General features: G+C 35.4%; 1 protein-coding gene across 50 annotated transcripts in view; it reads left to right on the forward strand.

Moving 5' to 3' along the window:
* GTF2I (general transcription factor IIi) overlaps positions 1–26,777 on the forward strand; it is an 83,082-nt gene that overhangs the window by 22,069 nt on the left and 34,236 nt on the right. For 10 of the 50 annotated variants that reach the window (XR_014073356.1, XR_014073352.1, XR_014073355.1 and 7 more), the window contains 10 exons: positions 795–933; positions 3,677–3,811; positions 4,908–5,091; positions 5,257–5,285; positions 7,991–8,045; positions 8,505–8,548; positions 10,992–11,069; positions 17,946–18,005; positions 20,163–20,219; positions 22,058–22,120. Coding sequence is in view for 22 of the 50 variants with exons in the window: in XM_081557989.1 (XP_081414115.1) it covers positions 795–933; positions 3,677–3,811; positions 4,908–5,091; positions 5,257–5,285; positions 7,991–8,045; positions 8,505–8,548; positions 10,992–11,069; positions 17,946–18,005; positions 20,163–20,219; positions 22,058–22,120 (844 nt within the window). In the remaining 28 variants the exon portion in view is untranslated. The remainder of the gene's footprint in view (positions 1–794; positions 934–3,676; positions 3,812–4,907; positions 5,092–5,256; positions 5,286–7,990; positions 8,046–8,504; positions 8,549–10,991; positions 11,070–17,945; positions 18,006–20,162; positions 20,220–22,057; positions 22,121–26,777) is intronic. The other 40 variants (XR_014073358.1, XR_014073360.1, XR_014073357.1 and 37 more) reach the window with 5 other exon arrangements.

Raw genomic sequence — 26,777 nt, forward strand, 5'->3', positions numbered from 1 at the left:
TTTACTTTGAATGTTTCTGGACTGTGGTTTCATGTCTCTGACTGTCTTCTAAGAAAGTCAGTCAAGATACACATAACTATTTTGTTCCCAGATGATTTTTTCAGTGTTGTGTTTCAGAGTGATAATTGGAATCGGCAACATTTTCTATAAGGGAAGAATATTTAGTCTCTTGGGAATGTACTCAGTAGAAGTGTACCTTTCTGAATGGGTTTCCAGTGGTGTATACGTATGAAGATACTTGGGGAGGTGGGAGTTTGTGATGGAAGCTGTAGTGTGGCTCCTAGGCCCCTCTCCCCTGCAGGACTGCTGGCTTCTCTGTGTCAGAGGCTTCTTTGCCCAGGGTCTCCCCTTCCTTGGGGGAGGCCCAAACCAGCTCCCGAGTTCCTGCAGTGCCTCTGCAGCAGCTGTCCGTTCTCGCTCGGCAGAGCCTGCTGCCCCTCACCGCACAAGGCTGTTCTCACTGGGAGTGCTCGCCAGCAAGCCTGTGTGCACATCTGAGTCTGTCTCTTGGGTTTTTGACCTATAACAGGTTACAAAGGATTTCTGCCCCTTTTTCATAAAAGATCTGTGAATTCGTAAAAATAAAGGTTGTAAACAATTTAGAAATAGCAGTCTCTTTAAAAAAAAATGGGAACTCTCTTCTAGATATGATAACTTAACGCCAGAAGCTAGAAACTTTACCTTATTCCAGATGATGCATTAAGACCAGTCAAGTGATTTTTTTATTCATCCAGCTGAAAGAGTGCTTTTAAATGTCTGTGTCTAACATAAGATCTACTATTTGTGTATTTTAGTGTAAAGAATTGGCCAAGTCCAAGGCGGAAGTGGCGTGCATCGCAGTGTATGAAACGGATGTGTTTGTTGTTGGAACTGAGAGAGGACGTGCTTTTGTCAACACTAGAAAGGACTTTCAGAAAGATTTTGTAAAATACTGTAAGTATTGTATTTTTATCTTCTGTATTCCATAAATATTTATATTTATGGAGAACATATTATTTTTGCTTCTAAAGCTGAGTGAGATTTATACCCCAAAAAAGACTTTTCTGAAGTCCACGGTGACATTTCAGAATGCTCAAAGGAAATCACTGACGTGGTAACATATAAGGGGAAATACTGAAGAGCTTAAGAAAAATAGTCACTGTTTATTGTACTGTGCTCCTTGCTTGACTCTGGCTTAGTGAAACACCTTAGAAGGTAGAGAAACATCAGAGTGATTAAAATTTCTTAATTCAGATAAGCAGGTCTTATCCCTAATAGATGTTTGATGTATTGGAGAAAAAAAAGTTTTCCTCTGCATTAAGTTTGAGTAAGCATGAAGAAAGTTCCACAGGTCTTCCTGACCCCTCAATGGAGTCATCTTATCCTCCGTTCTCGGTGAGGTTTGTGATCCTCCAATCAGGAGTTCATCCAGGTAATGTGTTTATTTGATGTTGGAACAAATGCATTAGAAAAATTTACTGTAGGGTGTTAAAACCTAGAACCTCTCACAGTATGACAGTGTTCATATCTGTGTCTAACCTAACACTGTCCATAGCTTTTGTCTTTAAGATCCAAACTTAAATTTCCATTATCAAGTCAGATCCAATTCGTGATACATTAAGGCAGATAATGGGTGAATAAGAGTTCATGCTTAAGTCATTAATTTCAATTCTCAATTGTGTTTTTTAAAAAACATCTCTCCCCTCCACTGTACCTCCCCCCCGCCATTATCTTTTAAGCTTCATGGTAGTAATCTGTTTAAATTTTTTCCCTCATTATTTGTTACCATTTTGAGAATTTTTAAGACTATGATTATGTTTGTGTATTTGAATTTGTACTAATAATGTTGCTTTGATTATGTGTGTGTCAGTTGCCATCTGTCCCATGAATACTGTAATCCCACTGGCAGCTGTGTGTACATCCTTGTTCCCTATATGCTTTGCTAATGGGCTTCTTCAGTGGTTAGAACTAAGCATTAGGGGAATTGTCCTCAGTTGCAAATTATAGTCCCTGCCTGTTAATATTCATACTTTTTTTAATACCAAAATGTTGATGCCACAGAGAATAATCTTTTGGTATATAATGCTTAAGTACCTAATACTTGTTTCCTATAAACTGTTCTGCAGATAAGATCAATTGTCTTCCAAAACCAAATCAATGGGTTTATGAGTCAGTTTAGAAATTCTTAGAAGAGAGTTCTAAGCTCTTTTCCAGGGTTTTAAAAGGCAGTATCCTATGGAAATAAAATAATGTGAATCACTTAGGTAATTAAAATTTTTCTGATAAAAAGTAAGGAGAATGCATCATTTGTTTTAGTGGATATATTTTAGCGTGACATCTAAAACATTATCATTCAACATATATAATCAGTATAAAAATTATTTTTTTGTACACCTGTGCAAATCCTTTATTAAAGCAACAACCGAAATACAGGAATGCTCACATGGTTTTATTTTGCTTTTTTGCCTCTCTATCAACTTACATATTAATCATTTGTTTATACTTTTAAATTATTTTTAAAAGGTGAACATTTATAGCTCACAAATCAACAGAGTGACATTTCCACCCAGATATATTTTTCCATCTTATTTCCTGGTTTTAACAAAGGACATCCAGAACCAGGGGCACAGCACATCAAACATAAGTGCCAGCACCTCCTGTGAGCAGCACTAGGTTGTCTGAGAGATACACTGAAGGTTTACATTTTTCGTTAAATAAAAATAATTTATGCCAGGATATTCGTAGACCTATTTGCTTTCTGTTTTTACATTCTCTGTGAGCTTCAATTTTGATGGTGGCATTCTGAGAATTAGACCCCTTACAAATGAAATCTCTAAAAAAAATCTCAATTAAAGGTCATTATCACCATCATATGATATTTTCTTGTATAACAGACACTCAGTCCTTCAGAAAGCATACTAAGCAATTCTGTTTTATTCGATTTTCTCCCCCACCACTAATTTGTTTAATCCAAATCTTGTTAATCACTGTAGAAACCCTATAAGTCATTAGGAAGATGAACTTTGTTATCTCCTCGAGGATTTTAAAATGAATAGGTGAATGTAAAAATGACTAGTACCTTGAAGGATGGGTGGTGGTTTAGTTGCTAAGTTGTGTCTGACTCTTTGCAATCACATGGACTGGAGCTTGCCAGGCTCCTCTCTCTCTGGGATTTCCCAGACAAGAATACTGGAGTGGGTTGCCATTTCCTTCTTCAAAAAATTATTAATGGGGTATTTTGCATACAATTTTTTGTGCTAAATCTTTGAAATCCAGGCTATATTGTAAGTTTACAACACATCTTAATTTGGACTGTGTACATTTCAGGTGCTAATTAGCCATACGTCAAGTGTCTATAGAGGCTTTTGTGTTAGACTTGGCAACAAGAATGATTTTTGTGGTGATAATCTTCCCATATTAAATTTGTAGTTACTCTAAGGTATCTTTTCATTTTAAAATTACTAGTATCTAATTTTTACTTGGTAGAACTGTCACCTATAGCTGCCCTTGTTTCAGAGATGATCTGTTTCTTATAATTTCCATTCATTTGTCTTTTAGGTTCTTATTTTTAAAGTTCCTCCTCCTCCCTTTCCTTTCTGTCAAATCATAAGTGTTAGCATTTGGAAAAAATATTCTTAGAAAAAATCAAATATTAAGATAATGGATATGGACCTTTTATAGCATTAATATTTTACAGGTGTTGAAGAGGAAGAAAAGGCTGCAGAGATGCATAAAATGAAATCTACAACCCAGGCGAATCGGATGAGTGTCGATGCTGTAGAGATTGAAACACTCAGAAAAACAGTTGAGGACTATTTCTGCTTTTGCTATGGTAGGGTTATACACTTGAATTGTCTAAAAAATATGTTATATAGTTGACTTTTCTAAAGGGCAGATTAAGTAATTAACAATCATGTAACACACTTTCACCATTGAATGAGTTGATTCCTAGATATTAGGTTAACATTACGAATGACCTTTCTTTAGCTGTTAGAGTTGTTTTTTTGTTTTTTAATGTAGTTTTAGGTTCTCAGCAAAATTAGAGAGGAAGGTGCAGAGATTCCCTGTCTACCCCTTGCCTCTTCTACGCATGCATAACTTCACCACTATCCGCATCCCCCACCAGAGAACCTGCACAGTGACACAGCATAATGACCTGAAAAGTCCTGTTTATTTTTGACAAGTGTGCTGATCTCAACAAGTCCCTGGGAAAAAAGCACCTTTCGTCAGTCTAGTTATGCGATAAATAGCTCTTTTTAGGGAAAGAAGATAGAGGGGAAAGATAGAGGTTACACTGTGAAGTTGTAGGTAAAACTCAACTCTGGGGACTGGAGTTTCCAGCATGTGTGGGCCCACTGTCTGATACCTACAGACAGCCAAGAAGATATGTTCATTTGTGAGTGTAGGGTGTGTTTAATAAGTTTTCAATGAGAATATTAGCCCCAAATTGCCTGGTGTTTTACGGTAACAGTAGGATTTGTCAAGGTTCTATGTTCTGAGGCTGAATTGTATATGAAAAGATTATATTATACCAGAGTGGGCCATTGCTCCTTTCCTTTTGTGTGAATTTTATGTGTGTATTTTATCAAAATATACTTTCCATTTTTGCCTTTTGAATTCGTTTTGGGTTTAAACTACTGCTAACATAGGAATAGGGCCCTCTAGTATTTGAAAGTAGTTTTGAAATCAAATATTTCAAAAGCACGAATGTGGGGGAGTTCCCTGGTGGCTTAGTGGTTAGGGTTTCGGGTTTTTCACTGACGTGGTCTAGATTCAATCCCTGACTGGGGAACTGAGATTCTGCAAGCAACATGGCAAAAACAAACCAAAAAAACCTACTAATGCCATTTATTGAACCATGATAACTGATCATGGTTAAGTTTTAATGATTACTGTCTTTCTGCCTTTTCCTTCTCTCTTAATTTCAGGGAAAGCTTTAGGGAAGTCAACAGTGGTACCTGTTCCATATGAAAAGATGCTCCGAGATCAGTCGGCCGTGGTGGTGCAGGGGCTTCCAGAAGGAGTAGCCTTCAAACACCCTGAAAACTATGATCTCGCTACCCTGAAGTGGATTTTGGAGAACAAAGCAGGGATTTCATTTATCATTAAAAGGTGAAGTACTTTTTCCCTTGCCCTTAATAGTTTTTTCAAATAAAGTTGAATATTCACCCTAAGTTAATATGTTTTTATTATTGTTTACTATAGAAGCCATTTAAATTTATGCTTTTTGATAACTTTTTGTGTTTACATGTAATATTGTGTTCTGTTTTACTGCAGACCTTTCCTAGAGCCAAAGAAGCACCTAGGTAAGTGATTGTTTTGCTTACGTAATAACAGGATCAATTACTAAACCTGTTGTGTCAAAAATTTAATACATTGTAATGATGTCTCCTTTATTTTCTTTGAGAATATGATGTAAGATATTTTGGAGTAGAGTGGTACAATGTTTATATAAACCAGTGAAAAGTCTGTTGAGCTGAAAAACCAGAGACTTTTGTTTTCAGCTCGGCCATTTGCTTTATGATGTATTCAAGGCTTTGTGTTTGCAGGGTGTAAGGATTTGCCCTCATATCTCAGAATTATGAGGGATTTAATTTACATAGTGTCCACTGAGCGGGCACAGAGAGATGGAGCACAGGGCTGGGTGGGGAGGGGATATACAGCCGTGTGTAAGCATGAAAGGTTTCCATTGCTGGTGGTCTGAGGGTGGAGTCAGCACAAGAGGAGCATGGTGTACACACTGGAGGGATGGTTAGCGGAGGTTCCAGGGAGGAAGCCCAGGAAACAGTCTGTGAGGAAGAGGGAATTAAGATGGACCATTGAAAAATGAACAGGCTTTCAACAGGACTTCCTTCTGGGAAGTCCAGACATTCCCTTTGAAGGGAAAAGGGATATTTAAAAGACTAGCACCCCTTTGAGACTTGTAAAAGAAAATAATCACTGTCATTGGCAACTTCTAAGCAATGTAAACGTGAAAGGACAAGATAATATACGGATATCCAAGCATATATTGTTTTCTGGTCTGTAACCTCTGTTATTCTCACCATGATGAAAAGATTAATTTTTTAGAAGCTTTATTGGGGTATTATTGACATGCCATAAATAAAGTGCACCCATCTCAAGTATACAGTCCATATGGTATATGGAACGGCTTTGGCAGTTTGGTTAGTTGACCCTGTTTATTTCCGGACTTGCTACAGAGCGAATCATGTTGTATGTAAATCAAGACAGTTGACTTCGCAGTCTGAATGTTTTTATTTCTTGGTCTTGTTGCTCTGGCAAGGATGTTCAGTGCAGTATTGAGTAGGACGTGGCTGTAGCAAACATCACCTTGTTCTCCATACTAGGTGGAAGACATTTGAGCTTTCACCGTTGAGTTAGCTGTAGGTTTTTGTATGTGTCCTTTTTGAGTTTGAGAAAGTATAGACTTGGTTTCCATGTTTAAGTTAAAATTAATTTTTTCTTGATTAGTATTTTTTGGCCCTGATGTGTTGCAGATTAGCTGTAGTTTGCCATTTGTATTTTATGAAGTCTGTGGTTCTAGAAACATGTTCTGAAACATTGAGGCCTAGTGGTTAGTTAAAGAATATTTCTATAGAGTTTATAATAATGAGTTATCCAAGTGGGTGGCTTTGTATGGCTCAGCTCTTTTGCCATACCGACTTTCATAGTAACTGAAAAGTTGCAACTATAATGGGATTGCATTTTCCAGTGTAAAAACTTTTAACAGGCTTATTGAGATATGATTGACATATAGTAAACTACACATATTTAAAGTGTACGGTTTGCTAAGCTTCGACACGTGTATATGCCGTGAAAACTGTCATTGCAATCAGGATGATGAAACCTCTCTCACCCGCATGCTTCCTCATACCCCTTCGTAATTCCTTTCCTCCTCTCTGCCTTGTCCCCAGACTGTCACTCATGTCGTCAGCGGAGATTTCCTATATTTTTTTATGGAAATGGAATCTTAGAGTATGTACTCTTTTTTGTTTGTTTGGCTTCTTGCTTTGCAATTTTTCCGCGTTTCATGTATCAACAGTTATTATTTTTTTTATTACTGAGTAGTATTCCACTGTACAGATACTCCCAATTTGTTTACTGATTCACTTGCCCATGAACATGTGGGTTTCCATTTCTTGGCTTTTATAAAGAAAGCCACTATGATATTTGAGTGCAAGTTTTTATGTGGACATTGTTTTCATGTCTCCTGGGTAGATAACTTAAAGGGAATGGTGAGATCATAACAGTCGCTAGTTACATATTTACCTTTTTAAGACACTGCCAAAGTGGCTTTCAGTGTGGTGGTTTTGGTTTACGTTCCCACCAGCAGTGTGTGAACCGTAGTTCTGCATCTTTGTCAGCATTTCATGGAGTCAGTCTTGTTTTTTTTCCTTTTTTTTAATTTTTTCAAACATAGAATTCACTGTTTTATGGTGTATAAGTCAGTGGGTTGCAGTATGTCTACAAGATGTACAGCTATCACCCTGTCTCATCACCTTAACAAGGACCTTGTACCTGTTAGCAGTCATTGTTGTCCAGTTCTTCTGAGTCAGATGTACTCATGGTGGATCTTAGTTCCCAACCAGGGACTGAACCTGTGCCCATTGTAGTCGAAGTGCGCAATCTTACCCTGTGGACTACCGGGGAAGTTCCCAGATCTACTCCTAAAAGAAATCTGACTTCCTTTATACATCAGTATTGTCTTTTTCAGTGATAATGTATTGGTGTACTTGTTTCACTGATAAAAATAGTAGCTTTCTCATTAATGGGAGGTTTGTGGAGGGTTGAGGGGCTTAAAGCTGTTAGATGATTATCATCCCTAAATATCTTCCTTAGAGGGGAGAATGAAGGACACTCTTTCAAACTAACAGCAATACTCATTCGAATGACCCTGAGCTGTGAACTCCCTTTCCCCTGTTCATTCTGTAGTTAGGACCTTTGGAAGCATAGTCATACTTCATATTAGTGTTGGAAAAATCTAAATCTTAATTTTTTTTTTTGTACCTAGGTGGTCGTGTGATGGTTTCAGATGCTGAAAGGTCAATGCTATCTCCAAGTGGAAGGTAAAGCGTATTTCATTAGTACTAATGAACCTCCACACTTCAGCAAGTTGTAGTGTTTAGATTATTGATGTATTAGAATATTAAAAAGGCTTGCATTTGAATCCTTTGGAGGGCCTGTGAAAATGCACTTTTTGACTTAGTAGTTATGAATGACAGGAATTAACCTGAATGAAGCTGGTGTGGTTAGTCTGGTGACCACGTTGTGAATAGGAAGGCCTTCTGGCAAGACCATGTTGTTTCACGTTACTTTTCCCTCCCAAAATGTTGATTGGAATTAGATTTCTAAATTCAGTTGACAAGTCATTGATGCAGGAAATAAACACGTGAATTTTAAAGTGAGTCAGGTTTGCACTGACTGGGTCAGGCGAGTGAGTTTATCCTGGGAGATCCAGCGTTTGAGGGCTGTGTGTCAGTGGCCCTCATCGTGCAGAGCTTCATCAGGGCTTCTTTTCCTTTCAGCTGTGGGCCCGTCAAAGTGAAAACTGAACCCACAGAAGATTCTGGTATGTACCAGTGCTTTTAGAATCAGTTGTGAAATGTAAGTAAAGAAGACTTTTCCTTAATTTAGAAGCTTGTATTTGGACTCATTACTTACTGCTTTGATGTGAAGTAGAACAAATTTATCCCAAAAGGTGACATTATTTGTTAATACTACTGCTGCTGCTGCTTGTTCATGATTTGAGGCACATCTTCTAAAACCTTGTAGCATATATAAATAGTTCATACTTGGATATTGTTCCATTGAATGGGATATACTACTTTTTCTTTATCCATTCACCATTTAATGGACATTTGAGTTCCTGCCGGTTTTGGTTGTTTTGAGTAACAGTATGAACATCTGTATATGTGTCTGTGTGGAGATGTGTCTTCACTACCTTTTAGTAGGTTCATAGGAGTAAATTGTGGTTCTTTGCTTCACTGTTTAAGCTACTGATGAATTGTTTTCCTTAGTGACTATCATTTTATGTTCTTAGCAGTGTGTGAGGGTTTGGGTTTCCCTCGCTTGACCAACGCTTGTTATTGCCTCTTTGTTTTGTTTTATTGCAGTTCTAGTGTTTTCCTGTCTGTCTTCTTTTTCCCTCACTCCCTTTTCTTCTGCTAGGAAATCATACGTTGGTGCTAGATGTTGTTGATGCAGTTGGGATATCATTGCTTCTAAGTAGGAAAAGCTGGAGTATCTGTTTATGTGTGTTTGTATTTACATACGTATGTTTATCCATTTCCATCTATGATTTTTCATGCCCATATCTTCAGTTCCACTCTTGGACACCCTAAGCGTTTTTTTTTGTTTCCTTCCTTTCCTGGAGAATTTTCTGAGAGTCATGGAAACTTTGTTTAGTATGTTCACATATTTCATTTCACACAGGTTTCATTGCCAGCCTCTTTGTCTTGCTGACCCTTTGACACCTTTGTTGGGCTGTCACCACTAATGCCTGTCCCCATTTTCCTCAGTCTCCCAGGCCTGTTCCTCAGTTTCTTCTGCCCCCTCATATAAATCAATAGTCTCCTTCTGCCCCCTGCTTTGGGCCATTGAAACTCCCTGATGCCGCGGCATGTCTTGGTCAGAGCAGTGTAATGGTATTTGGAATGAATTGTTGGGGTTAGGAGAAGTGTGTGTGAGAGAGAGAGAGAGAGAGACTGAATGAATGAGAATTTTTATGTATGTTATTTTTAGAGGGGTCTGCAAGAAAGGCAGCGTTGAATTCTCCTTATTGGGAATAAGTATTTGAGTCTGTTACGCTGTTTGTTTCACAGAAGCTTTTTTTCTTTCCCTCTTTTCTTTCATGTCACGGGAACTCTTGGTTTAGTTTTTAGTTTATTGTGCTTAAATCGCCATTTTGTAAATCTTCTCCTGTCTTTTATGTATTTGTCTCCTGGATAGCTTGGATCCAAAAATAGACATGCTCACTTGAGAAAAATCATATTTTTTGAATTTTTTAACCATCTTAATTGTAGATTTAATAGTACACATAGTGGTTTATTTATAAAGATTTTTTTTTAATAGGTTTATTTTTTTCTGCCTTACACTTTGTTTTTGAAGATTTGGGGAAAATACCTTTTATTAAGAACTCACTAAAGAATTTGTTGAGTCTTTTTTTAAACTTTTAATAAAATTGCAGTATAATATATGCAAAATATAAGTGTATATATGGCCAGTGAATAAAAATGTCTGTGACGTAACACTCAGTGGGATACAGAATATTAATAACACCCCAAGAAGGGTCTCCTCCCCTCTCATTACTCTTCTCTGAAAGTCAGATGTTTGCTTGAGTGTGTTTTTGAACCTAAGGCTTATGCATTTTAATTTTCTTCAGCTTTCTTGAGGTATAATTGACATTACTTGAGTTTTAACAACATAGATTTCTTTTCTCTAATTTTGACTTTCCTCTGTGTGGAATTGTACAATATACACTCATTTATGTCTGGCCACAAAGGTCTGCTTCAAATTACTTATCCTCATTGTGGGCAAAGTGTTATGCTAAAAGGTATGATTTGTTATCCTTATTAATAAAGGGACATATTAGGAAGGAAAAAAAAAATCAGTGTATCTCATTATTAAAATCATTAAGAATTATGCCATCTTTACTCTGGAATATTGGGTCATTAAAATTGATGTTTACAGGTGATTTTCATTGCTATATAAAAATATTTTTAACTATGAGTGAAAACAGTGTGACTGATTTTATTTAATTGCAAAGATAACTTGTTGGAGGATAGATTCAGCATTAAATAATCCCAGAATGTTAGTAGTGTAGTTAAAACTTTGTCTTAGTTGGGTTTTAGGTTATTTTTGTCCCCGTGACACCTTGCAAGCTTTTGTCTTTTGAAAACCTTTAAAATATGAATTGAATGCATTATTTTGCATTAATAGCAGAGCACAAGGGATTTCCCTGTACAATCTGAATGCCTCAAAGTATAATTATATAATTTAATTTGCTTTTATAGGCATTTCTCTGGAAATGGCAGCTGTGACAGTGAAGGAAGAATCTGAAGATCCTGATTACTATCAATATAACATTCAAGGTAGTACTATTTAATAAAGTTTTTCTTTCCATTAATTATTGGTGGTTATAATTAAAATTTGTTAATTGCCTGAATTTCTTAGATATTATTTTATTGATTGGTCCTTTGGTCCTTGACTAGCAGTTATACTTGTAATTTCTCACTGGAATAATATTAATTTCAAAATGGGGCACTCAAAGTCAGTCTACAGGGGAAATGTTAAATAATCATTAATATTCTTAAAAAGGACAAGTAAAAGTTGTGGCTTAAGATAGAATTCAATTTCACTTTTCAGAGTTATTTGCAAGGCATAAAAGGTCTTCTAAACCTTTAATATCTATTTGTGGGACAAAAATAACTTCACATTATTTTTATTATTTTAAAAATCTATAAAAGATAGGACATTATTAAGTTTTAGGTATTTATCATTTTATTCTGTATCTTTGCTTGAGTGATAATCAAGAAGGAATTAAAGGTCATAATTTCACAATGCAGTTTGCTTTTCTGCATTGATGGATTTTACTTTAGAAGAACATCTCTAGTTTTTGGTAAGTTTAATTGTCATAGATGCGTAAAGTACATTAAACATTTAAAGTATAAGATCTGATTGGTTTTATGTATACCCATAAACCCCAAAACATAAGTCTTCACTGTACTCAAGATAATGAAGTGTCCATAACCCTCAAATTTCCTTGAGCCTCTTTGTAATTCACAGCTCTCCCCAGCCAACGGCTGATTTGTTTTCTATCATTTTATTTTAGTTTGCAGCTTTAAGAAATTTATATAAATGGAATCATCATAAAGTATGTACTGTTTTCTTGGGGTGGGGAGCTGTGACTTTCAAATTCCATGTAATTGTTTTGAAATTCATCCACAGTGTTGCATATGTCGATAGCTAATTCCATCTTGTTGCTGAATGTTAATCCATTGTTCATCTGTACCACAATTTATCCCTCTGTCTATTGATGGACATTTTGGTTGTTTCTAGTTCTGGGCTATTAAAAATAAAGTTGCTATGAACATTTGTTTGGAAATAAGCGTTCATTTCTCTTGAGTAGATTTCCTAGAACTGGAATAGCTGAGATCTGTGGTAGGTATTTAAGCTGTTTTCCACTGTGCTTTTACTATTGTACATTTCCATCAGTGGGGACAGTAGTTCTAGTGGGTCCATGTCCTCGTTAACACTTGTATGGTCTGCATTATTTTTAGCCACTTTATTGGGTGTCTTGTGATAACCTTGTTGGTTTTAATTTGCATTTTCTCTAATAGGTTTAGTTCATTTAAAATAATAAGTTTTTTTTTATCAGTTCTGGAGTATTGGGATAAATTTATTCTATTTTGTAATCATGTGTACATGTATATTAAATCTATATACATATATTAAGTTGTCTTCTAGTGAATTTCATAATTTTTATGTCAGTTTTGATCGTTTTATTGCCATGATGCTAGTAATCACATGGTTAAAAGGTTTAGATAAGTCTAAGGGTTTTTAATTGAAAAGTTAAAATTTTGGAAAATACTAGGCGTTTAGCAGTTTTTTGTACCTTGCTTACATACTAAATAAAACTGTTTAATAAAATCTTTTTTAGCACATTATATTTAATTTTAAAAAATAAAACTATGCTTTTATCTGTGGTATTGTCTTTTTAGCTTTGCTGTTACTAGACAGGATTATATAAGATTTTTTTTTCCCCCTTTGAAATAGGGAGTGTGAGTGATTTAAGGTAATGCTTGAGTAATGGGAGTGGAAATCTGATATTTGTAGAAGAAAAGATTGCCGGAAAGATCAAGTGTAGTTGAAGAAGGTGGGAGCCAGACTATTGATTTTCATCTAGCCTGAGAGATACAGTCCATGCAGTTTTGGTATTTTTTTGCAGTTCTTTGTGTATTCTGAATAAAAGTCCTTTGTGATTGGATTTGCAAATAGGTTAATTTTTGATGATGTCCAACTTAATGGGGAGTTTTTTCCCTTGTATGAATGCGCTTACGTACCATACCTAAAAAAAAAAAAATCTTAGTTTACAGAGATTTTCTTCTGTGTTGTTGTTTTTTTTTAATATATTTTATTTATTTATTCATGGCTGCATTGGGTCTTTATTGCCGTGCCCCAATTTTCTCTAGTTGCTCCTCAGCATGTGGGATCTTCCCAGACCAGGGATTGAACCCATGTCCCCTGCATTGGCAGGCAGATTCTTAACCACTGGACCACCAGGGAAGTCCTCTTCTGTGTTTTATAAACACTTTTATAGTTCTACATTTAAGTCGATGATTGGTTTAGACCTAAGTTTTATATAGTGTGCAGAATACCAAGTTCAAACTTACACATACGGATATCCAGTTTTTCCAGCACCTTTTGCTGAAAAGACTGTTGTTTTTTGTTGTAGTACTTTTACGTCTCTGTCAGTTTTCTCCAGTATATTCTGTTACATTTTCAGTTTTATCAAGCATATCCTGTTACATAGATATCTCTGTTTCTGTCCTTTTCTGAAATTGCATTGTCTTGAGGACTACAGTTTATAAAAGCCCTTGGGGCATTTTGGTGGAGATTATGCTGAATCTGTAGACTGCTGCTGCTGCTAAGTCGCTTCAGTCGTGTCCGACTCGGTGTGACCCCATAGACGGCAGCCCACCAGGCTCCGCCGTCCCTGGGATTCTCCAGGCAAGAATACTGGAGTGGGTTGCCATTTCCTTCTCCAGTGCATGAAAGGGAAAAGTGAAAGTGAAGTCGCTCAGTCGTGTCCGACTCTTAGCGACCCCATGGACTGCAGCCTGCCAGGCTCCTCCGTCCATGGGATTTTCCAAGCAAGAGTACTGGAGTGAGGTGCCATTGCCTTCTCCGAATCTATAGACTAAAGTTGGTTGAATATCTTAATATTATTGAGTCTTCTGATGCACGAGCATGCTATGTGGATGTTATCTGTTTAGCTCTTGTGTGATTAGTCAGTGCTTAGTTTCCAGCATACATATCTTATACATATTTTATAAGATTTATATCTTAAGTGTTTAATGTTTTTCAGTGTTACTATTTGCTATAATTGGTTCTGGCTCTGGAACTGTTTCTGTTTTTTGTTCTTTTTTACTCAAACGTCTAGCTTTTACAAAATTTCAGTGACTTTTTTTTTTTTGCTCTTATGTGTCTTTTTTGTTGTTGCTTTAATTTTAATTTAGTTTTATTTTATGTTTCTTAACATGGGAACTTAAACCATTGAGATATTTTCCAATATAAGTACTTAATGCTGTAAATTTACCTCTTAAGCATTAGTTTAACTGTACTCTATAAACTTAGACATATTAGTATTAATAGTTCTTTTCATTCAGTTCAAAAAATTTTCTAATTTTCCTTGTGATTTCCTCTTTGTCCTTCGGTTTACATGAAAAGTGTAGTCTCTTCAGGTACTTTGCAGTGGTCAGATAGCTTTCTGTTACTGATTTTTAGTTATGTTGCCATTACAGTTGGAGAACTCTCTTTGTATAATTGCAGTTATTTCAGATTTGTTAAGGTTGCTTAACAAATGATCATTCAGGTCTGCTGTATTCTTGCTGGCATTTCTCCCCTCTTGTTCTGTCCACCACCAAAGTACTGGAACCTTCAACTGCCCCTGTCTGTTTCCGGCCTCATGCCTTCTGAAGGCCTGTTAGGGGTCAGTATGCTGGAGGCTCCTTTTCCCGTGGCTCCTTTCCTGGCAGCCCCCTTTCCAGCCCTGTTACCAGTGTCCTGAATGGTAACAACCTAAGCTAGTTTTGTCTGTTTTTGTAGTTCATGTAAATAGAATCCATCAGCATGTATCAGGCCTCCTCTGTAAAACGTGTGATTTGTGAGACATGCTGTTGATTGTACTTACAGATCGGTTATTTGCACTGCTGTGTTGTACAGTCAGTACCCACGAGAATGGGTTCCAGAGTCACCCCCCCAACCCCCTCCAGTATCAAAATCCACAGGTGATCAAGTCCCTTATATAAAATGGTGTAGTATGTGCATATAACCTACAAACATCCTCCCCTATTCTTTATTTAAATCATCTCTATATTACTGAAATATCTAACACAATGTAAATGCTATCTCAGTAACTGCCAGCATGCTCAAAGTTCACATTTTGCATTTTGCATTCTGGAACTTTCTGGAGTTCTTCTGTTCCAAATATTTTTCATCTGTGGTTGGTTGAATCTGCAGATGCTGAATGCACAGATTCAGATGGCCTACTGTATTCTACTGTATTTTAAGATGCTTTTAAAAAATGTTTAAAACCCACAAACATAATGTACATGTTCCCAGGTTTACAGAATCTCACATGCGGTAACATGTTGACTATGTTATTGACACCCTTCTTTAGGCCCTTCCTATTCCCGTTTTTTCTGAGTTAACCACTTTACTGAAATTGAGGTTTGCCCTTCCTGATAATGATTTTATACTTTAAATGAGTATACAGTTTCACAGAATGTCTTTGTATGTGTACCCAGGCACATAACATTTTATGTATTTTCTCACTTTTTAACTTTGGCACAAACGATATGGTACTCTATATGTGTTTTATGTATGTTCTCCTGTATCGGGACAGGTTTTCGAGATGCACCTATTTTTGTCAGGTACAGGTTGTTGGTTTTGTTTTTAGTATCCGTCCTTTTTTATGACTGGCTTATTTCCTTTGTTTATTTATTTTTGGCTGCACTAGGTCTTGATTGCTGCACGCAGGCTTTCTCTGGTTACAGCGAGCACAGGCTGCTCTGTTGGCAGTGTGCGGGCTTCTCATTGCTGTGGTTTCTCTTGTTGTGGAGCACCGGTTCTAGGCACATGGGCTCAGTAGTTGGGGCACGCAGGCTTAGTTGCCCTGCGCCATGTGGGATCTTCCCGGACCAGGGATCGAACCCAGGTCCCCTGCATTGGCAGGCAGGTTCTTACCCACTGGACTACCAGGGAAGTCCCATGTACAGGTGTAATACTGTCATTGCAGTAGTTATATATGTGATTATACTACAGTTCATTTGTTCATTCTTCTACTTTAAAACCATTCATGTTTTCTGTGAAACTTTTCGAACACATCTCTGTGTACGTCTCAGTCTTCCTCTAAGATGGCTCAGATGTGAGCATTGGGAAAGCGTGATTTGTCTGCAGAAATAGGTAGACACTCCTCAAGTTGTGAGGGTACATGTGCCACTCATTTAATGACAAAGAAAGTCCAAGTCATGTGCTATTAAAACGTGTCTAAAATAACATAATTTGATAGTATAGTGATAGGTGAAGGTAGCTGGGCAAATATTAACCAAAAGAAACCAAGTTTAGTAATAATAATTTGAGGCCAAAAAAAAAGTTACAAGTATAAAGAGTAAGACTATATAATCAATATACTAATAAATTACTAAGTTGATAGGATAATCATTAACTTTTATTACCTAAAAATGTAGCCTCAAAAGTCAAAGTAGAAAATTGATTCAGTTTGATGTAGTTGATAAATTTGTGAATGCAGTCATATGGGAGATTTAACAAATGATGAATGCTTATAGAGGAGAGTATTTGAACTCTGCAGTTGATGAACAGAAGCCAATTCATGTATATCCAGAATTCCATACCCAGCAAATAGATGTTTATTTACAAAATATGGAACTTTTATAAAAATTAACTTTATAATTGTTTATGGATAGCCTTAAGAAATTGCCAGAAAATATTGTAATTAATTAGAAATCAATAATAAGCATGTTATTTAAAATAGAAATCCTATACCATGGGAATCCTAAGAAATATACTTTAATTGACTTAAAGAGGACCTTATCAAAATAATTTAGAGCAGAACAATACCGATAATGATATATAGCTAGACTTGTGGAAGAGCAGCTAAAGCAGTATTTAGAAGTCAATACGTTTTGGTATCATACAATACATTTTTTCTGTATATTTTAACCCAGGATTACATGACTAGGAAGCAGTGAATCTGGCATTGGAAGTCAGGTCTCTCATCAAACATTTTGATCTTCATTGAGATTTCAAATATAAATAATTTTTCTGTTTTCTGTGAAATTATTTTCTATGCTATGTCCTTTCCTTATAATGTATAGTTTTGTGCCTCTTAATGAAATTCCTTATGCATTTGCAAAGCCTTTTAAAAGTCTTAGGATGTTTTCCAAAAATATTCAGAGAAAATGAAGCGGTTTGTATTCATATTCAGATACAAACATGTTTATGTTAAGTAGCCATTGAGAACACAATGTTTTGTTCTCTTTTAAATCTATTACTGTCACTAAAAGCATAATAACATGCAAGTGTGTTGTCAATATCTATAGCATTCTGTGAAGGTTTAATTAAGACAAAATACATTGTATATTAATTATTGGGGAAAACTATGTTATTAAAAATTTTTATGGATCTGTAGGAAAGGAGGATTTTGAATTAATAATTGTCACATTTCTATTTCAGTGGAGTTTCAAGCTTATTGATAGGTTAATTGCATGATTTTAGAGATTCTAAGGAAGGTATAACAATTTGATTCTGCATTTTTCTTTAGTATGGCAAAGCATTAAGACAAATGTTTGTCAAGGAAGAAACAAATGCACCTTGTAAGATATATCTGTGCTTGTAATCTATATGAAGTAAAATTTACAGTTTGCTGTCACGAACATGACCCATATCCACCATTGTAGACATATCATTCCCATTCAATTCGTGTCTAGTCATTTTCAAAATTTCTTTTGACTATCTGTATATGGCTTTATCTGAATACACTTCTTCCATTCACTAAGAGCATAAATTGACACCCTTCATTTGTCAGTCTTTTTTTTTTTTTTTGCTTTTTTTCCCCCCATGAAAAGGCTGTAGTAGTCCATCTCTCTCACCCAAATTTGTTTGCTGAAGTGACCCAAAATATATTTTTGGGATTCGTTTTGAAGTATTATCTTTGTGTCCCAAAGCAGGCCCTTCTGAAACTGATGATGTTGATGACAAACTCCCCCTTTCGAAGTCTTTGCAAGGTATAACTTTTTCACTTCCATTTTCCCACATAATGTTCTTATTTAATGTTTCTTTATACTGGACAGACTGTGTTTTTGTATTTATATCTGTATTATTACTTTTCTAAATGGAAAAGGAAATGTATTGGCCTTTTTTTTTTTTGAAACATAAATGAACTTCACAAGCAACAATTTTTGAAAACCAATTTTCCCTTTTGTGAATCTAGTAATGAATCTCGAAATGGGTACATGACACACTTTCATATTTAAGGTAAAGTACACATTTATACCTTATATCAGAATAGTCAGAAATAAGGCTTATATTGTATAGTTAGTAATGTAAATATCAGTAAGGTCATGTTGATACTTAATGTTTAGAAAGATTGTAAGATATCATTTGTAAATCCCTGATTTTATTGATTGAATGTCTTTTGGGGAGTCTGTGTGTAGTGTTCCCTCCCTTGATGAACATAGGCTATTTGTGATGGCTTTACTTTACCTCTGCTTATTCCGGCTTTGAGTGCATTAGATTTCATTCTTTTTTCTTCTTCGGCTGCACTATGCAGCATGTGGGGTCCTAGTTCCCCCACCAGGGATTGAACCCACGCCCCCTGCATTGGGGGCACAGAGTGTTAACCACTGGACCACCAGGAGAGTCCCAAGATGTCTTTTCTTTATAGCTCCACTTTTAATATAAATGTAATTGCTTAATTTACATTTTGAGAGAGCAAAAAGCACACACAGAATCATCCTTTACATGTACTGTTACCATGTTATGACCTGATGGAATATCACCTTAGCTATTCTTAGCCAGTCTTCCCTTTTTAAGTACTGGTCCCTTTTCCATTATCTCTCGTTGTTTTGACCTCACATTTTTGTTTTCTTTGGCATTATAGTCAAAGAATCCAGTGCTCCATAAATCAAATGTTAATGTTTAATGGGGAACGGGGAGCTGTGTGTTGAGAAAGCGTAATTTAAGAAGTTAAGTAAAGAATAATTCTTGGCTACAGATTTATAGATTTACCCATTGTTTTGAGCTCAGGTGAGTTTTAAGAACATAAAATAAATGGAAAAGAATCCCAAGATAATTAGAGCTCCATAAAATTAGACATGGAAAACCCAAAATATTTGCTCTTAGCATGGTACTTTAAATTTCAAGGTGCTAGGCACTGAATGACAGTTTTGTTTTGTTTTTTTAAACTGTAGTCAGTGCTCTTTAAAAATCAAGATAAAAGTGTATACAACCTGTGTCTGGGGTGGGGGGTTTACCTTTAGTATAGTTTCTTAATTAATTATCAGTGGATGACAAAATAGACCTGATGTTTCTTCCTGCCCCCTTGCTTTATTCTTCCCTATAGGTAATACATTTTTATTTCTACACGAAGGCAGTGATTTTTAATCTTCTCGATGCTAGTACCTCAGACATTTAAGGACAGAGGATCAATAGTCTGGGGCAGTTTGGGCACTTAACCTAATTGGCTCTCTTGGGTTTTAGATGACTTCTTTCCTGTTTATGAGTAAAGTTTCTCCAGTAGGATGAGCCTGTTCACTGTTGAATGCCTAACCTGATACATTGCTTTATGTTCCAGTTTGTAGAAGCAGGCACATTATATTACCTGAATTAAAATGCTTTTGAGACTAAAGGTAGTATCTTAAGTTTTAACTTCTGCATTTCCTTTAAGTGCAACTTTGATTAAATAATGGGGATTTCGTTTCCATAGCTTCCACCATAGTACAAATGGAAAGCAAGAAACGTTTCACAGCCAAACCTTAACTTGTGTTTCTAGACTTGGTAGAGTCTTATGAACAAAGACAGAACTGACTCTGATGCGTGTTTTTGTGTGTGCATCAATGGCAGATGAGCTCGGCACTCTGAAACATACCATTCTAGTTCTCAAATTCGAGTATCTATCAGTAATTATATTGTGTAGTTCTAGTATAATATTAAATCCCCAAACCTACTTAGGTTTACTCTATATGTTTGCATTTTAAAATAATTTGAGTTTTCATACAGAAGTGTTACATGTTTTTCTGAATTAGATAATATTGTTTGAATTAACTGCTAAGAAGTTAAAAGAATCAGCTTGTATTTGTGTTTTTATTTGCATTGTTACCTAGTTTCTCTTCTCCCAGCATCATTCTTTATTGGTTTATTATATGGGTTTATCTTCTTTTTAGGAAGCCAGCATTCTTCAGAGGGCAATGAAGGAACAGAAATGGAAGTACCAGCAGAAGGTTAGATTTGGGAATTTTTACTTTGCTTTATTTATACTGTTGTTCTGTACTACAGGGAATACTATCCTTTAAACTTTATTTGGAAATAAAATGATGATTATTATGGTATGCCTTCTTAGCCAACAGGGTTTTTTTTAGCCCTAAAGATGTTATGCTTCTTTTACTGTATTGAATAATGAAATTTGGGGACTAAAATTTAAGTGGTAAGTAAAATTCTTCATGATGCAAAATGTTGCCCAGGTTTTCTTGGACATCTTACGCCATATTTGGAAAGAATGGTTTTAATATTTAGAATTTAAATTATTACTGGCTCTGTTCATATTAGGGTAATGTAAGATTACATAAGATTACTAAAAGAGACATAATCTAGCTGCTCATTTTTATACCCACAGCCACCCCGTGGACTGCTTTGTTAACCGGCCATCCTCCTTTGATTGTAGGATTGAATGAATATTCAGTTACAGCTTTTTGAGTTATTGGAATCTTGAGTTAAACCGTTATCATGTAGAATGACTTCCTGTTTGTAAACTGTTTAGGTATTTCCAAAAGAATTTTTGTAGGTTTCTCCCAGGGAAAATAAGTGGTAAGGCAATTGGATCTTACTTTAGAATTACTCTTTCTTACATAAGCTGGTCATGTCAAGCCTTATTTTTTTAAGACTACAAAAGGAGTCTATTCTGTACCTTTTTATTCCTTATATTTGCTTTTTTATTTTTTTTTAAGTCCATAATTTGATATTTTACCCTCTTTGAGTGGTGGGAGTTCTGAAGGTCCCTGGAAAGTTGACTGATCTTTCTAAATTCAGATTTAGAATTGGAGTATTCTAATGGAATACATTTCTTGCAGAAATAGTGAGATGCTCATTTAAAATAATATTTTAAATTTCTTGTTGAATTTTTTTAATAGATGATGGTGTTGGTGAAATTTTTTTTGGTTTGTTTCTTTTACTGTGTGGAGGTAATTAGATATTTCCTCTGTAACAAAATCCTGTTTTAGATAGGCAGTATTTACAACAAGGAAATAACCTGTTTACAAGACGAATCATACTGGTGTTCATTGGGCAATGTGATTTAGATATTAGGCTTTGAATCACTTTATTTTTGAGGAAATTTTTATTGTCATATTGCAGTGTTAATAGAGTTGAAGTTAGGTTCTAGTCTTTATTTCTTTACTAACAAGTAAACATAATCTTTGGCAAATCAATTAATCTCTCAACCTTTGCAAAATGAAAGGAGAGTTGATAAAGATACTCTCTAGCTGAGCTTCCAGCACTAACATTCTGATGTACATTTGTTTTATGTAGTAACACAAATATTTAATTTTATAAAGTACGTTACATGCAAAGTTAGTTAGGTGATACAGTCCTGTCTGTATTTGTTACAGTAGTCACTGTTTTGATATGAAGGTTCCCATCGCAAAAACTTCGTGGTTTTATTTAACAGTATAAGTCACTCCTGGTATTTCTGAAAGAAGAGGAGAAATATTTTTTTTTTTTTTTACATAATAAAACTTTTGTTTATATCCTAGCACCTTCTAGTTACAGCAGGAAAATAATTTTCACTTCATTATAATCTTACTCCTCTGGAAAGTTTTTTTGAGTCCTTTAATGCAGGTAACTTGGTATTGTCTGATAGTTTTCCAGAGTTTCTCTACTTTTTGTTTTCTCTTCTCCCTGTTTAAAAGAGTCAGAGATTTTCATTTAACAAGTATGAGGTGAATTCAAATGACAGTAAAATTTTATGGTAGGCTGCTTTTGGAATATCAAATCCGTAAAATGTTGGAACATAATAGAAAGTGCTTTATAATGAATGTCATTTTAGAATTTTATTTTTTTCAAGATTCTACTCAACATGTCCCTTCAGAAACAAGTGAGGACCCCGAAGTTGAGGTGACTATTGAAGGTTAGTTATCTAAAAGCCTTGATTCCAAAAGTGTACTTCTGGTCATAAAAATTATTTGTCACATTCACATTGCCAAGTATGCATTTCATTCATTTTTAAAGGAAACTTGTGGGAAAAAGAAATGGAAGCATATATGTGTATGTGTGACTAAAGTAACCACATCCCACAGCACACCCAATGCTTTGGGAGTTTTAGACAGCAAAAGTAAGCAGTGAAGATGAGCAGTGAACCAGGCTTATACTGGTACTTTCTACCATTGGGAAACAGAATTTTTAAAAAGAGAAAACTATGACCAGACCGGGTGCACGCAAGAACAGATTGATAGCCTATTACTGAGCTGTGGCATAGGAGACTTACTTAGTACTGGGACCCCGGTTGTCGACCTTAGTGAAGTGGAGGAGAAAGTGTCTATAGTTCAATTTCTAAAGCGAGTTTTCCCCATAAAATGCTAACATATAATGTGTCCTTCAAAACTTTTGAAGCAGCAGCTGTAAAAATATTCTAAACTAATCTATATAAAGTTGCTTCAGACCTAGTTTCTTCTTCAGAGATAGCGCGTGAATGCAAACGAGCCAGTGTGTCCTGCATTATTTAAAGATTCAGCTAATTATTAACAGGAGCGTGCCCTATATTTCATAATTATTAAATGTATTGATTTTTTTCTTTTTAAGTTATCTCACATGACTCCTATAAGTTTTTTTTCTCCTCAGAGTAATTCTTTTCTAAAGCAAAAATTTTGTTAACCCCGACCCTGCTCCAGTGTCCCTGTACTCAGTGGTAGATGTCACTTTATTGTGACATCTAAAAATAAGTTAGATGTGTACACATACATTTAGTTTGGCAAAAATTAATAGGTGTTTTCAGTGTACAGCTTTATAATGAGCAAGTAAAATACACATATATCACATTTCCCATAGTGTTTTTCTTATAACTTTACATCTTGGTACTTCACTATTTTTTTTTAACTGCTGCATAACCTTTCTTGGTTTGCCATCTGTGTCTCTCCTTTTCTTCTTTATTTATAATAACCTGTCTTCTACTGGTGTCCACTTGGTTATTTATGATGTTTGGCTATTTCAGACTATTGAAAATGTTTGTCTTCATTGCTTCTAAACTATAAGCTGATTGGTAGTTTTCACCCAATATCAGAAGTTTTTTCCTACTTTGCATGCTAACATCTCAGTTAATTTAATATACACATTTTATCATTAGCATAATTTTACTAACCTAAAATTGTTTTGAATTGTTTCTAGTCTAGCACTTAATAATTTAATTTATTCATTCATTCATTCATTCATTTATTCATTTATTTATTGGCCACACCAGGCAGCTTGTGGGATCTTAGTTTCCCAATCAGGGTTTGAATCAGCACGCCGCCCCCCTGCAGAGGAAATGTGAAGTCTTAACCCCTGGACCTCCAGGGAAGTCCTCAATAATTGACTTTAAATTAGAAGCTCAACTATGAGAAGAAAATCTAGATTATATAGTATCTAGATACTATAAATTAAAATCATAAGTTAAAATCTAGATATTATAAATACTCAGAACCTTTTCCTTCCTGTAGAGATAAGAAAAATAGATGATGATTAAAATTATTAGCACAGGGGCTCCCCTGTTGGTCCAGTGGCTAAGACTGAGGACTCCCAATGCAGTAGACCCAAGTTTAATCCCAGATCAGGGAACTAGATCCCACATGCTGCAACTAAGATCTGGCACAGCCATATAAATATTTTATAAAATTATTAGCATAAACCTTTAAAATAGGACTAATAACCACATTGATATATCTTAAACCTTAAAACCCATAAAGGCTACATTAGAATTGTTTAGAAAATAAACACTTGCTTTTCATAGTGTAAACCTTTAAAGGGATGTCAAAATAATTAAGAAATCAATAGCTTACAAACCTGAAACGTGCGTCAGTCTTTTCAGTTTTCATTCTTTGAAGGGAATGATAAATCCCATTACTTTTAAACTAAGACTCAGTGCCAAAATGTTGATTTATCATACGTATTTTATAGCTAGTAGAATTTTGCTGTTGAGGCTGCTGCTTTATGTTCAGAAGACCAGAGAAATAACCAGGTCTGTGTAAAGTAATTACTTTTCCTAGTAACATTTTCCATGGGATATATGCTCACAAACTATATACCAACTCTAATTAAATTGCTAATTAATTGTTATCCATATATTATGGAAGGTAAATTGTTAAAAGTCTGTGATATTAACAAGGAAGGTCAACTGACAACTCACATCCACATCTTTTTGATAAGTATGATGTATTTTTTTTTTCTTCCCTAGAAAGATGACTATAGATGGTAGAAACTAGAAAAATATCCATGGTTAGAAAATTAAATTTCGATACATTCTAATATTAGAAAAAATGTATCATGCATTGAAATGGTAACTTGAAAAGCATATAAGACATCTGAAAAAAGATCTCCAGTGTAATATGCTTAGTAGCGGGGTGGGGGGAGGAACCTCCTTTCCCGAGCAAGGCACCTTTAAAAGGAGAAGTGTACCTGGAGGACTGTGTTAGTTTTTAGGAAAATCCTTGTAGTTGAAATAAGATAATCCTGCTTGGGTGCTGGTGACTTTTGTTTTCTCCTATTGTATATTCCTGCATTCCCAAAAAGTTTATAGGAAAGAAAAAAGAAACTTAGTCTTCAAGTGAGTTTTGTAAGATTTTCCACATTAACCTTGATATCTTTATTTGCCACTATGTGACTGTGTTATGAAGGGTCTGATTGAGACCGATGCAGACACGTTATCCTGCGGGAAATAGTCCCCTGAGCTGAGATCTGCTCTTCCATTTGTTGTTGTTCAGTCTCTCAGTCTTGTCTGACTCTTTGCAATCCCATGAACTGCAGCATGCTAGGCTTCCCTTCCATTTGTGGTGATCCGTTTGTTATTGAAGTCAGTGGTGCACATGTGGAACCTCTGTGACCTCGGTTTGGGAAACGGCCCTTAGAGTTATATGGCTGTGCATGCCTTGATTTCATAAACACCATGACTTCATTTTTGGGTAAAATCAGACTGTTGTCAGGTCTTTGGCTTAGGCGTGTGTTTGATAAGGGCAGAGAAAATCTTGCTTCAGAATTATTTGAAGTCTGGCTGCCATGAATGAGCTAAAAATGGAAAGTATTTTGCTTTAACAGAGGTTTCCTTATATGCAGTTCACTTTCAAACATTTTTCCCCAACTTGAGCCATTCACACATGTTTATTTGGCTGAGGCATAACCCTCTGATTATTATTTGTCTTCAGATTGCTTTTAAATAGATTAAAAGGGTTTCATGTCTTCTTTTTTTTACAATTTTTTTAAATTTCATGTCTTCTTAAGTAAAACTCTTTGAAATTTAAAGTTTTCTTTGGTAAATAAATTAATTACATAAATATTTACACATAGGAATGCATTTCATAACACCGCATATATATACATAGACTACTCTTTGGCTAACACTGTTTTAGGGTTTCAGTAGTTGGATTTCATCCTCTGATGGTATCCTTTTTTTGGTGAAATTTAGAAATTTTTGACTGTTGCCCATAATTTTCAGGATTGTGCTATTCAAATGTTCATTTATCAGTCCAAATATCAAACACCTTGTATGTACTGACGGCTGGAATAGGTGCTAAAGATTTTGGAATGAACAAGATAGGCAAGTCCATTGGAGGGTTTTGAACAGGGAGGTGGTAAATTCTTTCTTTTGAAGAAACAGGGCCGCTGTAAAGACTGAGAGAGATCATAATGGAAACAAAGCGATTATAGTTACTCAGAGGGAGATACTTTAGAATTGCGTGGTGACAGTAGGAACAAGGAGTGATTGAATTCTGAGTATTTCTGAAGATAGAGTAATTGTTTTGGTTGGTTGTTTAATTATTCTTATAAATGTTACTTGAGAGTTTGTAGAATCTATATAATTGGGTATGTTATCATTTGAATATTTTTAATTTTATAGTTGCTAATAAATCACTTAGTTGACATCCATTTATTATATAAAAATTAGACTTTTGGAGGAGTTAGGACCTGGATCCATGGGTGAAAAATGCCATTTATTAATTTGAAATGTGGAGGCTAATTAATAGCTCCAGGTAATTTCAAGAGAAAGAGTACCTGATTTATTTTTATTTCGTTTCTTTTAGTTTGAATAGGTGTCAGATTATTTGATAAAATGACCAATTTGATCATGTTGAAAATAATAAGTATCAGAAAAAGAAAAGTTTTTATATGTTAATGCATTCATCAAGAATTAGATAAATTCAGTAACACATTTGAGCTCTGGTTTCTGTGTTATCTATGGGCATATCTGTAAGTAGTATGTTGCAAAAAGGAAAACCAGGTTTTTCTCGATTGAAATTTTGAATTGTGGACTATCTCTGCCCTTTTTTCATGGGGTGGGAAGCTTGTTTTTAGCACTGCGGCATAGCTAGGCCATATTCCTCACTCATTTGCAGCTTTTGCATGCTAAAATACCTTGAAATTCATTTCATAAGCTTTTAGTTTTGAAGATATAAACATTTTTAGTTTGGGCTTAAATTTGAAGCATCCAGAGATGCGTGGTTTCTTTTTTACACAAAAGTGATTGTTTATAATGTGGAAGCGCCATGATAATTAGAAAACAGTGCTCCCTGCTGAACTGATTGTTAGAGGCAGACTGATTT

This window comes from Giraffa tippelskirchi, chromosome 13 (assembly GCF_054371585.1).
Source record: "Giraffa tippelskirchi isolate mGirTip1 chromosome 13, T2T-mGirTip1v1.2.pri, whole genome shotgun sequence".
NCBI classification, from domain to species: Eukaryota; Metazoa; Chordata; class Mammalia; order Artiodactyla; family Giraffidae; genus Giraffa; species Giraffa tippelskirchi.